Source organism: Etheostoma spectabile, chromosome 4 (genome assembly GCF_008692095.1).
Source record: "Etheostoma spectabile isolate EspeVRDwgs_2016 chromosome 4, UIUC_Espe_1.0, whole genome shotgun sequence".
Lineage (NCBI taxonomy): Eukaryota > Metazoa > Chordata > Actinopteri > Perciformes > Percidae > Etheostoma > Etheostoma spectabile.
This window is the reverse complement of record NC_045736.1, coordinates 29,747,451-29,763,669: the sequence shown is the minus strand read 5'-3', so window position 1 is coordinate 29,763,669 and position 16,219 is coordinate 29,747,451. Positions and strand designations below refer to the sequence as shown.

The window sequence follows — 16,219 nt, the reverse complement described above, 5'->3', positions numbered from 1 at the left end:
CCACCCTGGTGAGCCGCCCACCTCCGTGTCAGGAAGTAACGTGTGATATTAAGTCTTGCAATGTAACAAATTGCTTCACAGAACTGCACATATACGCCCATTCAGGAACCGGCTAACAAGGTAGCGATAGAGTTAGGAAAGAGCAAGGAAAGCATTGCCAAATGTCTATTCTAAAGCTGTAGGGGGGGGGCTTTATAGAGAAACCTGCGAGCAAAAAGCAAGAAGAGAAAACAGCAAAGAAATGGCCAAAGCGTAGTATTCAGCAGAATACAAGAAGTGATGTTTTTCATCCTCATGGACCAAGACTCCGACTTACTTTCAGGTTCCCATCATCATTGTCATCGTCGTCATCTTCCTCCTCTCTCTTCTTCTTCCTGGGCTTCTTCTCTTTCTTCTCTTTTGGTTTCTTCTTCTTCTTTTTGGTCGGGCCGAACGTGCTGTTCTCGCTCTCAGAGCCGACTTCCGGACGTTCCCGTTCCTCCTCCACCTCGGAGGTCTCCTCCAGGTCGCTGTCAACCCGGGGCTGGATTCCTCCCTGAGGCATATGACACGGACACATTAACAATATGTATACGTATCAATAAATGCACAATATTGGTTATTTGGTAACAGCGGGTAATGAGAAGGTGTGACGTTCACATGGCTTTTCATCCTCTAGCATATAAACCAAGGCAAGGCAGCTTCATTTGTAGAGCACATTTCAGCAACAGGGCAATTCAAAGTGCTTTACATAAAAACAATTAAAATAGAAAAAAGTTACAGTGCAGTACAAGAAATGAAACATTAAAGAGCAGTTAAAAACCGTCAAAATAAAATACGAAAATAAAGTTACATTGCAGTATAAGAAATTACAATTAAACATTAAAGAGCAGTTAAAAAAGGCAAACTATTAAAGTAGATTTAGACTGCTAGTATTATCCCATACTAGCAGTCTAAAATCTACTTTTATATTATATATAATATATATTATTATAATATAAATATATATATAATATATACCTATATAGCATATATATATATTATATATAAGGTGATTATATATGTATATACACATATTATATCATATAATCCAGATGTGGGTTGTAACGAGTACATTTACTCCGTACATTACTACTGAGTAAGTTTTTGAAAAAATTGTACTTCTAGGAGTGTTTTTAAATCACACTATTTTACTTTTACTTGAGTAGAGAGTGAAAAAACTGTACTCTTACTCCCTACATCAGGCTAACATGAGCTTGTTACTAGTTACTAGCTTCTTTTTTTTTTACCCCAGCGTACGTCTCATTTTAATGTTTTATTTTGACAGAGAGAGAGAAGTCTTCCGCTGAAGCTCTACCACGTGACTGTGCTAACCAATCACACGTTGTTTGCGGTCACGTGACATACTCGCTTCAGCAGCGCATAGACTATAAAGAGGTATCTCTTTATATGTAATATGCAGCAGCGGGACAGGTTAGCTTTACAGTCGTAGCAAACCAAAGACGTCAGAACAAACGTCACCAAGGCAACGCAGACCAGGAGGACCCCCCCCCCCCGGCTCATATGAAAGCATGGTTACCTTTTAGGAAAAGGGAAACAGCAGCTACATTGTGCGGCGCCTTCTGTGTCGACCAAAACAAACGGACATGCGAGCGTTCAACAAGTCAACATCTAACCTGAGGAGACGTAGCGGTGGTTTTAGTTTCTGCTGTGGAGAGGTGGATGTTTGTCTTTTAGGTTACATACTGTATGTTTTACACATGCAGTATCCATCCTAATTTGATGTGACAAGTCTCTCAAGTAAGCTATTTTGTAATTAATAAATACATTTTAATTTATTCTATTGATTGGATGAGCTATAATTTGCCTAAATATGACTATTTTGTATTTTTGTCGGTCTGGTTGATGCTTGTGTTAAGAAATAAATCAGACCTTACTCACCAGTTACTCACTACTCGAGTAGTTTTCTCATCAAGTACTTTTTTACTCTTACTCAAGTAATTATTTGGATGACTACTTTTACTTTTACTTGAGTCATATTATTCTGAAGTAACATTACTTTTACTTGAGTAAATTTTTGGCTACTCTACCCACTATATAATATTGTTTTATATATGTATATACATATATAATTACATATATATATATTATATATAATATATATATATCCCAACCATATCCATACTAGCTATATATTACAACTTATAATAGTGTATATATATATATATATATATATATATATATATATATATATCTTATATATACAATATAAATATAAGTTGTATAAATATATCTATATCTTGCAACGGGGGGCGCGGAATCTTTGTTGACCAATAAGGTCGCTCTATACAGACAGAACCATATATCTCATCCACCACGGGCCCCGCAGGATCATGGGACTTGGGTTCCCCATAAAGATGTGTGTATCTTACATCTTCCCAAAACTACAACTGTATTTGACAGAGTCAGGAGCTCCTGCCAAACAGCTATTTTTACAAACGTAAACAGGTTGAATCTGACTTTGAGTCTCGCTCTTTACCTCAAGACACAAGACGGCGACTGACTGAAGCTCGCATCAAAGCCAGATTCCTCGGTCTGAAGTGAATTCAAGGTCTGTATTTTACCATCGACACTACTAAGAAAATCTATCTCCAGCTACAATGTATCCTCTGAGACAGAATTTCAAATGTAGTGATGCAAATATAGATAATTGAAATATGAAACTCAATGATAGGACGAATAAGCATGGCATTTATTTTGCCAGGGGTTGGGGATTAAAGCTCCCACAGCAGCCACCCACGCTCAAACCGCTGTTAGACTACTTTAAAGCACTTTGGATAAAAGCTCCTTCTTGATGGCATAAACATAAATTAAGTGACATCATTTCAAAGTGTCACTCATTTACTAATATTATAATTCTTCTTCCTGGGACGAAATGTGTAAATGATTACAAGTCCACAGTTATGAGGAGTCCAGTCGCTCACCTTTTACACATGATGGAACTAAACGGAAAACCAACAAACGGAACACCTCAGCCAATCACCGCTCAGAGCCGCTGTGTGGACTGAGCTGCATCCTGCCTGTTTCCTATGAGACATCTGGACCGCTGTATAGTTAACAGGTGTTGTTTGTGTGATAAGGAAGGTTGCATTTGAACAAATTCACCCGTGCTAGATCACGATTGAGTAAAAAAGGGGGAGACAGTTTCTGGTGTTTCTCCCAGTATGCACCTCTCCCCTAATTCTTTGCGTGCTTGTGCGTGTGGTATGTTCGTGCACATACAGTTTGTGTATTTCTGAATCTTTTGTGTGTGTGTGTGTGTGTGTGTGTGTGTGTGTGTGTGTGTGTGTGTGTGTGTGTGTTGTTTGGTGTGTGTGTGTGGGTGTGTGTGGGTTCTCGTTAACTACATTTTGGGGTCCAAGAACTGGAACGGCATACTTGTGGGGTCAAGACAGCTTGTGGGGCCAAAAAGCTGGACCCCAAAACTTTAGAGGGCAGTTTGAGGGTTAAGAAGGTTTTAGGATTAGGGTTAGAACTAGGTGATGGTTATGGTGAGGGTAAGGGTTAAAGTTAGGCATTTAGTTGTGATGGTTAACATTAGGGTAAGGGTAGAGAATGCAATGTGTCAATGCCTGGTCCCCACAAAGAAGTGAGACGCACTGTGTGTGTGTGTGTGTGTGTGTTTGTGTGTGTGTGGTGTGTGTGTGTGTGTGTGTGTGTGTGTGTGTGTGTGTGTGTGTGTGCGTACAATGTGTGTGTGCATGCACGCAAGTAGTGTGTGTGTGTGTGGGGGGGGGGGGGGACATTTTCTTACTTTCTCTTTTCGTGTTTCTTTTCCTTTTGGGTAAAAACATGTTGTGTGCATGCCTTTCATGAATGTTAATGTACAATATGCAGGTTTCTGTGTGTTAACATTTACGTGCACATGTTATGGAGTGAATTAGATCACAGCAGCTTTTTTTGTTGCTCTGCTCACTGCCTGTTGCTCAGCAGGCCTGTGTGGATCCATGGAGAGACTTACAGGCGTTTTGCTCTGTAGCGCAGTGGAAAGCCTCACGTTGCCGCAGCGCCTGCCAACCCTACCAGCAGCCTGGCTGTGTTGCCATGGTGACCACATTTGAGCAGTGTCTGGCTCTCTCTCTTCCTCTCTCCTCCTAGTTTCCTTTCTCTCTTTCTCATAGCTTAACCACCCCCCCCCCCACACACACACACACAAACACACACACATGCCTTCCCTTTCTCTCACTTTCTCTCTTTAACATCGCGCAGGCCCCCTCCATTATTTTCTCCCTTACTCTCTCGTCTCATTACAGCTCCCCCTTTCTTTTTCTTTCTTTCTTTCTTTCTTTTCTTTCTTTCTTTATTTCTTCTTCTCTCTCTCTTTCTTTCTCTCTCTCTCACGCTTTCTATCGTGCCACTCACTTGTCCCACCCCCTCCCATAACCACACACACACAAACACCCACACACAACAAACACACATAACACACACACACACACAAACTCTCTATCACAGTGCCAGCCAATGGAACAGCGCCATCCAATCAGACACGTTTGCATAACGAGCTTGTTATGCAGAGGCCTGTGGTTGCAGAGCTGGTGCTCCAGCACCCGTCTAGACAAATCTCATTTATGCATAAGAACAAGGAGAGAGAGAGAGAGAGAGAGAGAGAGAGAGAGAGAGAGAGATTTTATATTGTGGATGGGGGATGGGAGTGGGGGTGGAGATGGAGGAGGGAAAAGCAAAGAAGCAGAACCACTGTTGAGAAAACTGCAAAGACAAGGTGGACCTGTTCAAAACCCGCACCGTGGCCCAGAGTTCAATATTATACACACACACACACACACACACACACATCATAGGACCGGAGAGGACACTGGCAGCAACAAAGAGGGTGTCTCTACGTCTTTACTTTTAGAGGGAAGCAAATCAAATAAGTGCTGATAACATAATCAAATTAGATGCTTCCCCATAATGGCTCTGCCTTAGGGAGATTGCAGAGGATGCACGCAGAAAATGAGCAAAGACGTGGATATTCAATCAAATCTGGTTCAACGGGGAGAAACACTGCTGTAAAAACAACAGCCTCTTCTTTTTCCAGCAACAACATCTCACTGTTGACTCACAACTCTTGAGAGGGCATCGAACTTATAAAAACCAGACAGAGGCTCATCTTAAAAATGAGCGTGTTTCAGCAAAAATATTAGAGCTACAAGCAGCTCCCTCAGAGCTTTATGGATGTTTTATTGTTGCCAACCTGCAGCCTCTTCCTTTTCCAATAAAATGAACTGTCTTCTGTAAATGTCTAGTCCCTTGATTTAGATGGGATTTTGTTAAAAGGGAGACAGAACATCCCTTCACAGCCACATGGCTCCTCTGTTCAACTGCCGTTCCCTCCGCCAGGAGCTCTGACCTGCGACTGGGACGCGCCACTGACAGTCTCTGACCCCAATTGACTTTTGGCCCCTGTCTGACACCAACATTCGGGGGATTGACTGGAAGTGAATTACAGCAGCCGCAGTTCCCCAGTGGGAGGGAAAGAGAGACAGAAACAATGGAGTGGGTGAAAAGATTTGCAGTTGCTTTGATGCAAAGGCAGTAATAAAGCAGCGGGATCACGGTCAAGGCAGAGTGAGGGGATGTATGTGAGAGGAGAGGGAAGAAAGAGGAGAATACAGAGCATAGTCTGTGTGAGTGTGTGTGAGAGAGGGAGGAGAGTGTCAGAGGGAGTCCCCCCCCCCCACCCCCTCCTCATTAGCTCAGTGAAACCCAGAGCTCAGTGTTTACCCCGGGCAGCCAAAGGGCCGGGTGGCAGCCTGGCCAGCCAAGCTCCTCGCAGCACTGCTGGCATCTCCAGCCAGCAGAGGGGAACATCCTGGCTACGTCAGTGACGCTGTTAAAGCTTTTTTTCGCCATCCACGGGCAGGAAACACACAGGGAATCCAGTGAATTCCTGTAATCATTGAACATAACGTTCAGAATTTGGCTCAAATTGCCAGGGAAAGCAACAACAACAAAAAAACTTTTCCCGCAACGCAACGTCGGAGCTGACGTGATGAGATGCCATCTTTGTTTGGCAAAATCTCCTTAAAGTCCACTTTACATTCATTCAATCCCTTTCTGCTCATTGCCGGTTGTTTGTGTGTTTACTTGTTTGTTTTTTTGCTTTTACTGTAGAAAACCGCTGCCGCTGTAATAAGGGAACTTCCCCACTGTGGGATGAATAAAGTATTATCTAATCTAATCTAAGTTATGGTGACAGAGGAAATGAAAATGTGTGAAAATGTTAAACATGCTGCTCATAAGTCCACTGACAAGTATCACTTCTAGCCAATTGTTTTGATTTTCTGGTGTGTACTCCTTAAGTCCTGTGACCTGATTGCGCTTTGTTATTTTTGACAAAGATGTCTTAGGTTAGCTTAATGATGGGGGTTTGGAGGGTGTGACTAACTTGTTGTTTGGGTTCATGTTAGAAAAGGGAAGATGAAACACAAAGTAATGGGAAATAGACTTCAATACAATAGTTTAGTCACAGAATATGGTGTAGCACCGGCCTACAACGTCTGCTATCATTGACCTCATTTCCAGCTGTAGCAGGTGCTGGGTTTTTTGAAAAAAAAAGAAAAGAAAACTCATTGCATGCTACTTTCCCAACACCAAATGGTACAAAGTTAGCAACTAGCTGGTAAACACATTGGAAAAATGGATAATGGATATGCTAGCATGTTAGCACGCTTTCAATAATGTTAGATATTGCTGTATAAAGGACAATACTGACTAATTTATAGATTACTGTTTACCCATAATTATCACCTTTGCCCCCAGTGGCTACTGTGAGGCAAAAGTCACATAGGCCAGCTTTAAAAATGTTGTGATTATCGTATCTTAGTAATTAGCGAATTAGCGAGTTCACCATAACAAATCTGCTTGAATTATGTCCCTAGTGTTAATGTTTGGAGGAGCTCCAACCTCTGACATGTTGTCTAAATATTGCACACTAGTCCACATTTAAAAAAGAGGGTTTTACCCCTCATAATTCTTTCGATAAAGGAAAAAAAATGCTTTTGCTTGTTTGATGATTTCTTTAAATCAATCAGAATCGTCTTGGGCGGCGCAAATCCTCACATAGAAAGCAATGGTGGTCTTGCAAAAGAAATAGCGGCGTAAGCGGAAGTTGAAGAAGAGAATGCCGACCGTTTTGTCAGCATTCAAATGCAAAAGGCAAGATGTCTTTTAAAAAGTCTACTCTTTATATTTCCTCTTAAATCTGGTTGTCATATGAAGATACACATCGCTTTACTTTCTTTGGGTCATCAAATGCATCAGCCTGCAATCACCGGCACGGGTTACTGGCAGAGCATCCCAAAAATAGTGGAAAGAAAGATGGCAGGACGGCTCAAGCCCCATTTAATATCTGTGATCATAAATCCTGCTGATGTGTCCTTGAGCAACACATAGGAATCCGAGCATAACGGCAGACGGAACGGCGACGTTGGACGATGACAAAACGGTCTACATCCGAAGAGTCGGACTACGTTTGCAGTGACCGAAAACGCAATTTGTATGGAGGAAGAGTACCATCCCAAGAACACCATCCCTACTGTGAAGCATGGGGGGGGGGGGGTAGCATCATGCTTTGGGGGTGTTTTCCTGCACATGGGTGGTGCATGGTATTAAGGAGAGGAGGACCGGGGCCGTGTATTATGAGATTTTGGGGAACAACCTCCTTCCCTCAGTTAGAGCATTGAAGATGTGTCGAGGCTGGTTCTTCCAACATGACAAAGACCCGAAGCACACAGCCAGGAGAACCAAAGGGGGGGGCTCTGGAAGAAGCATATCAAGGTTCTGGCGTGGCCTAGCCAGTCTCCAGACCTAAACCCAATAGAGAATCTTTGGAGGGACCTCCAACTCCGTGTTTCTCAGCGACAGCCCAGAAACCTGACTGATCTGGAGAAGATCTGTGTGGAGGAGTGGGCCAAAATCCCTTCTGCAGTGTGTGTCAAACCTGGTGAAAAACTACAGGAAACGTCTGACCTCTGGAATTGCAAATAAAGGCTACTATACCAAATATTAATATTGATTTTGTCAGGTGTTCAAATACTTATTTGCAGCTGTATCATACAAATAAATAGTCATACATTGTGATTTCTGGATTTCTTTTTTTAGATTATGTCTCTCACAGTGGACATGCACCTACGGTGACAATTTCAGACCCCTCCATGATTTCTAAGTGGGAGAACTTGCAAAATAGCAGGGTGTTCAAATACTTATTTTCCTCACTGTAAGCGTGTACCAGGCCTGGAGACATTCAACCGCTCAGTCACCGCACTGACTCCCACTGCTAGCTTGGCACAATCGCTGTGTTTCTGACCTACAGTCGCTGCCATCAGCACCGGCACCACGGGCACCAATCTACCCTTTAAACTGGCCCTTGATGCCCACAGCTTACACTGGCAGTGACAGTGTAGCTGCTGCCAACCTCCTCTGAGCCTGAGACGGTCCACTGCCTCTCATTTAGACTACAGAGTCGGTCCAGCAGCCAAAACACACCTTTGATCCAATTGGAGAGACAGTGGCTTGAGAACTAGAGGGTGCAGCTCGAGCCACAAAGCCGAGGTCACTACAGATGGCGCTGAGTCTGAATTACACCTTACCTCCTTTTTCCTCTTCTTAACTTTGGGCATCTTCCCCTCTTTCATCTTTTTGGGCTTCTTCTTCTTTTGTTGTTTGAGCGAGTCGTTGTCAGAGAAGAAGCTGCCGAGGGGCGTGAGGGGAACAGCGTTGCGCTCCCCATCGTCATCCTCATCTGGACGCAGAGACAAAAAACATCATCTGGTGAGGATGACTTTGAAGACTTTACAGCCAATTGAGCTTGTAATGAGCCAAACTCGTTATATTGACAAATGTAGTAATACAAAAATTAAATCAACAACAATTTTGTCATCTATTAAAGAAAAAATGTCAAACATTGACTGTTTCCAACAACTTTAATGTGAAGATTTGCATCTTTTCTCCATTTCATATCATTGTTAATTGTTAATATTTGGGTTTTGGACAGTTGGGGAGACAAAACATTACATAAGCTGTATAACCTTTAACAAAAAATGAACAGCTTACTCTCTTTAAAAGGGCAAATCACCATTTGTGACACAAACTATTTTCAACATTAACAATGTTACATTTACAAATGACAAATTATACCAAAACGGCATTTTTTTATTCTTCATTCTGTGGTCCCAGTCATGCAAAAAAAAAAAAAAAAAAAAAAAAAAAAAAAAAAAAAAAAAATCCAGAGGGACTGATAAAAATTTTAAAAATACCGTTGTACAAAGTTTTGATCATACCGACCGCCACCGCTAAAAACAAGTAATCCAAAAAATGAAAAGAAAGATGAATTGATAATGAAAATAATCGTTAGCTGTGGTGAAACAACAGCAAAGTGACAGCCAGTTTTTTGAAAATAAGAAATGATGAATCAACGCCAGACCGACAGGAGCACTTGGCAAAACAAACCTCGTGATCACACATCATTGAGTGTGTATCAACTTTACCCGTCAGAGCACAAATAGATGGAGTGCATGCCCTGCCGCTAAATGGGACGTCCCTGGAGGACCACTGAGGTAGACCGAGCAGATCTTCTGCCTTTAATGCTTGCTGGGACTAAAGCGACCTGCTGCTGGTTGTCAGCTGTGCTGTCTCAGAGCTGCTGTGTACAAACGGGGCTGACTGCTGAGCGCGGCAGACTTCAGCGATGCCATAGTGGGTCACAGAGGAGTAAGTAAGGAACACAGACAGTCCCGAACAATGCATCACTCTAAAGAGACACGCTGAGATGTACAAGCAGGATGCAACTCCCCCCTGTAAAGGTCGATCGGATCTCGAGCTCTCTCTCCGACTGTCTTTCTCCCTCTTTTTTTGCTCTCTATCTGCCTTCGTTCTCTGTTTCTCATGCCGACAGACTGGAGGGCATGAAATATGCAGCGCATGTATCAGAGTCAATCAGCCAACCCTCGCCCTGCAGTCTACCCCTCCCCTGGGCAGCTGGAGTGAGAAGCCGGGGAGGAGGGAATCCTGTGTAGTAGACACACAAACCCCACCAAACACTTATCCCCTATTTAGCAAAGCTAGCCTCCTGCTAGCTTTGCTAAACACACACACACAGTACATACACACACACCAGTGATTTCAAAGCTTTAGTCAGTGCCAATGTCAGGCTCAGTGTTTGGTTTCCTTTGACCGCCAGTTAAAGTGCATCCCCCCCATTGTTTTCAGAGCTAATTGGGGGTTACTTGCGCTTTACGTGTCAGATTTTTTTTCAAAGTAAAGCTGCTGACTGACAACATTTTTTAATGGTCATAATTATCTTAAAAGCTATCCATTTTACATGTAAAATGCAAGGTGTAAGGTCTATATTTAAAAGCATCTAAAACAGCAATGCAATTGAATTATCAGTAGCTGATAAAGGCAGGATAACCACTAATCTATCTATCTATCTATGTATCTATGTATCTATCTATCTATCTATCTATCTATCTATCTATCTATCTATCCATCTGACTCACACATAGATCCATGTGATCCTCCTCCTTTATGTCTCTCTTTTTAATAAAGCCTTGACTTTATGTATTCAGTATCTCAAACAGGGAGCTCGTTGACGTCTCAGGTGTCTTTAAGTCCATGCTGTATGCAAGCCCTGCGTCTCACTGAGCTGCACGGCTGATGGCACGGCTCAGATGCAGATGTAGAAGGCTCTGGATTCCAGAAAGCACACCGTCTGCACTTCTTGTCTCAATGAGTGACAGGTTGACCACACATCACTGATTAGATGGACCAGATGATGCCGGACCGTGTGTCCTTTGCTCTGTTTTCTGTACAATAAATCACTCAAACTCGACAGTGGTGATGCAGTGTTATTGATGTAGGTTGTAAAAGTTCAAATATATGCAGCAGAGCAGACTAAGTCCATTTCTTGGTGGCATGCTAGGGATGGCAGTGTGGCAACTGCTGGACAGATTTCAATGGACATTTTGTAGAGACATTCATGGTCCCCAGAGGATGAATCCTAAATGACGAGATTTCACTTATTCTGTAAAATATGGATAGGATCTAAAGAAATAGGATAAGATCTATCCTGGATTAATCACTACAACATGTTGTACAAACATTCATAGTTCCCAGATGATTAACCCTAATGACTTTTGATGATCCTCATACTTTTTTTGTATATGTTTTTCAGCATGAGGTTGACATTTGACAAGTATAACTTATTAAATTAGTTGTAGTTTTGAGTGAAATGTCTCAACAACTGTTGGATGGATTGCCATATTCATGTCATCTTTTTTAATTTTTTTTAAACCCAGAACTTTGGGTTTAAGACCAAATAATGATTAACAAATTTTAGCACGCTAAGCTAAAACAGTCAGGTGCTTAACATCAGCATGTTAGCATTGTCATCGTGAGCATGTTAGCATTTACTCTAGGCACCCCTTGTTTGATTTAATTAATTTAAATTTATTTGATTAGGACAATGCACATTAATCAACATTTCTGTAAATGCGCCAGTGTTAGCCAATCAGCTATTTTTCAACTGTAGTTTTACTTAGTATAGGGTGACCAGACGTCCCCGGTTTCCGGGGACAGTCCCTGGTTTTGGTGACCTGTCCCCGGCTGGATCTGTCCCCCGGAAATGTCCCCGGTTTTCGTTTTGACTGACAGACCCGAAATTGGAATGAAAGAAAGAAAACTCTGACCAAACGGAGCCGATCGAGCAGCGCTGCTCAGAGCTCAGAGATGATTTAGAAAGCCGTATTTTACGATGCTAAAATCACTGATTATTTACATGGAGTCTGGTGGGTTTAGCAAACGCAATTTCGCGGACCTTTATGTTTTAAAAAAGGATCTTTAACAGAAAGGTCGACCTCCTTAGAAATCCTTTCCATAATGTCGCCTGTTGGGGGAAACAGCTCTAGGTCTAGTGTCCCCGTTTTGAGTTTTACAAAAGTAAAAACATGACGTGTTTTGGAGGTATAGCCACTTCTGAGCTGAAAATGTCCCCGGATTTTGTCTGAGAAATCTGGTCACCTTAAACTAGTATGCATGTCCTTTATGGTGGGAGGAAACCGGAGCACCCGGAGGAAACCCACGCAAACACAAGGAGAACATACAAACTCCACACAGAAAAGCCCGGAACGACCTGGATTCCAACCAAGAACTTTCTTGTTGTGAGGCAGAAGTGCTAATTACTTATCCACCGTGCTGCTTGGGGCTGGAGTACACCCTCAAAGCTGTGATAGTAGCAATCAAATAAAAAAGTACAAATGGCCTCTGGGTAATGCACCTCATGTATAGGCAGAAGGTGCGGCAGCAATGCAGTTGATTGAAAAACCAAACAAAGAAAGATGTCTGTGTTTAACACCTACATTGCCATGCAATCTGAAAGCCGCCGACATTAAATGGCCTGTGAAGTCCCCAAAGGGGAGGCCCTCGGGGGGAATGATAATCTTTCTGCTTGGTGAGTGGACCAGGCTGTGCCAGGTGTTGGAAAGGGGGGGGGGGTCGCTCAGTCATGTGGCACAGGGAGGTCTGGCACTAGGTTATGTTAGACAGAGAAACAAAGCTCCACTTGGCAAAATGGCCTTCTGTAAAGTGTGGACGGATGGCACAGACACAGTCCTGACCTTCCTGCAAGGTCTCGGCCACCGGACTGACCCATTAGAAGGGAGATTCATGAGCGACTCCCAAGTGAGGAAGCTAGGGTTTACTGGAAAGCATATTAGCCCTTTCTCTGTTGGCCCCTGTGTGGAAATGCCCACTTAATGTTGCCCAGCATTGCTTGCTAAAGAGGAGGAAAAACGGAGCCACTGCTTTTCTCTCTTCATTGATCAAGTGCTCATATCTTAGGCCTCAAACGCCTTCAGACAAAGATACCCATGGACTATTATTAGAAAATGTAATCATCAAAGTCATGGAAGGATAGAGACCAAATAGCACCATTAAAAGTATATCTATCATAGACAATACATGCACAAGATCATACGTAATGCGTGCAAAAATTAAGCTGCTATAAAACAGACTGGAATGCTGCACCGCTCATCTGCAAATACACATTAAAATAGCGCATCTTTCGTGCACAGGCTTTGGGCACGCGCAGCAGGGAAAAATAAATGGTGTCAACTTTCACAGCGAGGGTTCCAAAAATAGAGCTCTTTCCAATTGGGGATAACATTTGTAGGCACACCAAAGCTCGTGATAATCTTTCAGTTTTAAGGGAAGAACAAAAAACAATTAAAACCGAAAACACAAAGGAACAATCTGTGACAGTGTTAGCACCCGGAGTGAAACAAAGAGAATTAGGACACTTCATGTGCCACAACAAATAAAGGCTGTGATAGCTTAGCTTTAAGGGGTCTGAAACCCCCCTAGGATGTGCTTCTACATCGTTGCGTTTTAATTGCATGGAAGCGTCTTGATGTCGGGGAAAAATTTGACCTGGATTCCTGACCCTGTCTGTCACTTTGGTGCCTGTTGATGGAGGTCGTAAACTGTCTGAAATCTGCTTCCTGTATCAGCAGCATAACAATGGATTCGCAAAACTATGATATGATCAAAAAAAAGACAGGAAAGACATTTAGCACTGTCCATATAGTGCGGATGTCTTCATTTAGCCACAGAATGAGCTTCATTAAGACATCATAAATACAAATTATTGTCGAATTGTCATTGCATTTACCCTTCACTACATAGAGATGACAATGTCAAAGAGTCCCTTTGATATGACATGAATCAATTTCAGCCGACACATGAAAACTTTTGGATTTTTCAAACTGGATTCACACATCCTCACTAGCCTGTCATAACCAATTCCACCTTACCTCTCATATACATGTTTGACCAACTACAGGGTTATTAAGGACACGCGCCAGCGCTTGTTTTCTCCCTCAGGCTACGACTGGCAGTCATAGATGATGCTTCAACACTCAAACACTCCCTCTCTGTCTCCCCCCCCCCCCTCTCTAACTCTGTCTTTCTCTCTCCGTACTGCACAGTGCAAGCCAATGCAAACCTATTGGTAATGTTCTGGCTTATGAAAAACAATGTGTAGCCTATAGAAAAAAATGGCAATTCCTACAAACCTGTCAATTTTATAGAAAATCATGTTTTAGTCAGAGATAGATAGGATAATATGCAGATGATATACTTCCGTTAATATATCCCCTTTGTTGTGACAGTGATACTGTACTAAATACACCAGCATTTGAGGCTCAAGACCTTTGAAATAAGCATTAACAATGAGCAGGAAATGCACCATGGAAACCATGTTGGTGAAAATGATTCATTAAAATGTTTTGACTCTAAATGTTCCATGGACCTTTTCAGGAGATAGCCCATGCATGTGACATTCTGAAATGCCTTTATATAGACCAACAACTCCTTTGTAATGTACAGTGGCTTGAAAAAGTTTACCCCCCATGCTGAAGTCAAAAAGAGGAATAAAAAACATGTTTTGGAAATTGATCTTAATGCCTTAATTTAAAAAAAAAAAAAAATCCAACATTTAAGGACACCAATTTTCTTTGTGAATGAATAATGTATCGTAAATACATAAATGTTCTTCCTTAAAATACAATCTATGTTAAATTCCCATAGAGGCAGGCACATTTTTATTTTTAAAGGCCAGTTATTTCATGGATCAGGATACAATGCATCCTGATAAAGTTCACTTGGCCTTTGGAATTAGAATACCCCCCCCCCCCCCATCCTCACATACCCCACATACCAGAGATTGGCATGGTGTTATTTCAGTTAGCTTAATAGCTGGTTTTATTTACACTGAGAGATGATTTTATGGAAAGTTCCCCATGCCTATCTCTAGGTATGGTGAACGGTATTTAATGAGGTGGGTGGGGGGGGGGGTATTTTAATTCCAAAGGCCAAGATAACTTTATTAGGATGCATAGTATCCTGGATCCATTAAATAAATGGCCTTTACTAATAAAAATCTGCCTATTTCTATGGGAATTTAACATAGGGGGTGTATACTTAGGCCCCCTGTATTTTAAGGAAGAACATTTATTTATTTACAATACAGTATTCATTCACAAAGAAAATTAGTGTCCTTAAAAGGATGGATTTTCCTAATTTTTTCAATTGAGGCATTAAGATCAATTTCAAAAAGATGTTTTTTTTATTCCTCTTTTTAACACGAGTGAGTAAATTTTCTCAAGCCACTGTAACTGTGTGTGATAATATTATCACTAAACAGCAAGTAGATGCAGACCACTGGCTGGAGACAACATTGCATTGGCTTTTTACGCTCGAACTATTGTTTGAACCATGAAACGTTCCACATTGTGATGTGAAAAGTAAGACGAGGGCAAAGCAGCACGTTTTTAGGTGTTGCCCTTGACATCAAACCAAAATCGAATCAAGTGATGCCTCAGAGCGAGCTGCGAGAAAAGAAGAAAATAGGAATCTATTGACTGCACTGGCCAAACTGACCCCGTGGCATGAAGATTACTCATGCCCAGCAGAATGCACTTCATCACCTCTGTGGGACTTGGTTTGACTGGGATGTACAGCACATTTTGATGAAGCTGGCTCCTGGCTGCTCATGACAGACACCCTATAGTTACAAGTATTGCTGCATGTTAAAGTCATGGCAGCTCATCCCTTCAGCCAATCCCATCGTCGGTTTATCATATCACCACGCAGACGTTATGATGCCTCTAGGACTGCAACTCACTTGGTTCATTGTCAGTTGATCATTTTCTCAAATAATGGATCAGTTCTCAGGTCTAAATGTTAAAGAATGTAGATCGGTTTTCCCAAAAAGTCCAAGATGACGTCCCCAAATGTCTTGTTTTGTCCACAACACGAGAAAAGAAACTAGAACACATTCGCATTTAAGAAGCTGGGATCTGAGAATTTTTTTTACCCAAACCGATTAATCGATAATCAAAATAATTGGCGATTCATTTCATAGTAATACTATTCGATTCGTCTTTGCAGCTCATAGATGCAGCAGTCCAAAAAAAAAACCAAATCCAAACTATTACTATAGAAAACCTAATTTTAGTCAGCTCAACATTGGGACCGGGATATCCCAAACCAATCGGGTGCTTTACAGCTATTAGGACAAGGAACGGTTGAGTGTTGTTGGAATTTAAAATGTTATATGTGCTCAAACATTATGTGTGATTTGCATTATACATTCAAGCTAAAAGGTAAAAGCATTATTTCA

The 16,219-nt window shown here is 41.9% G+C and overlaps 1 protein-coding gene and 2 long non-coding RNA genes across 5 annotated transcripts in view; 2 read left to right on the top strand and 1 right to left on the bottom strand.

Moving 5' to 3' along the window:
* LOC116687935 (uncharacterized) overlaps positions 1 to 2,498 on the top strand; it is a 21,701-nt gene extending 19,203 nt beyond the window's left edge. Inside the window, exon 3 of the long non-coding RNA XR_004331665.1 lies at positions 2,488 to 2,498. This is a non-coding gene — a long non-coding RNA (uncharacterized LOC116687935). The remainder of the gene's footprint in view (positions 1 to 2,487) is intronic.
* chd5 (chromodomain helicase DNA binding protein 5) overlaps positions 1 to 16,219 on the bottom strand; it is a 60,841-nt gene that overhangs the window by 42,606 nt on the left and 2,016 nt on the right. For all 3 annotated transcript variants that reach the window (XM_032513641.1, XM_032513639.1, XM_032513640.1), the window contains exons 2-3: positions 8,634 to 8,785; positions 317 to 535 (exon numbers count right to left, since the gene is read on the bottom strand). In XM_032513641.1, the coding sequence (XP_032369532.1) occupies positions 317 to 535; positions 8,634 to 8,785 (371 nt within the window). The remainder of the gene's footprint in view (positions 1 to 316; positions 536 to 8,633; positions 8,786 to 16,219) is intronic.
* Positions 2,495 to 16,219, top strand: part of LOC116687934 (uncharacterized) — an 18,888-nt gene continuing 5,163 nt past the window's right edge. Inside the window, exons 1-2 of the long non-coding RNA XR_004331664.1 lie at positions 2,495 to 2,504; positions 3,877 to 3,884. This is a non-coding gene — a long non-coding RNA (uncharacterized LOC116687934). The remainder of the gene's footprint in view (positions 2,505 to 3,876; positions 3,885 to 16,219) is intronic.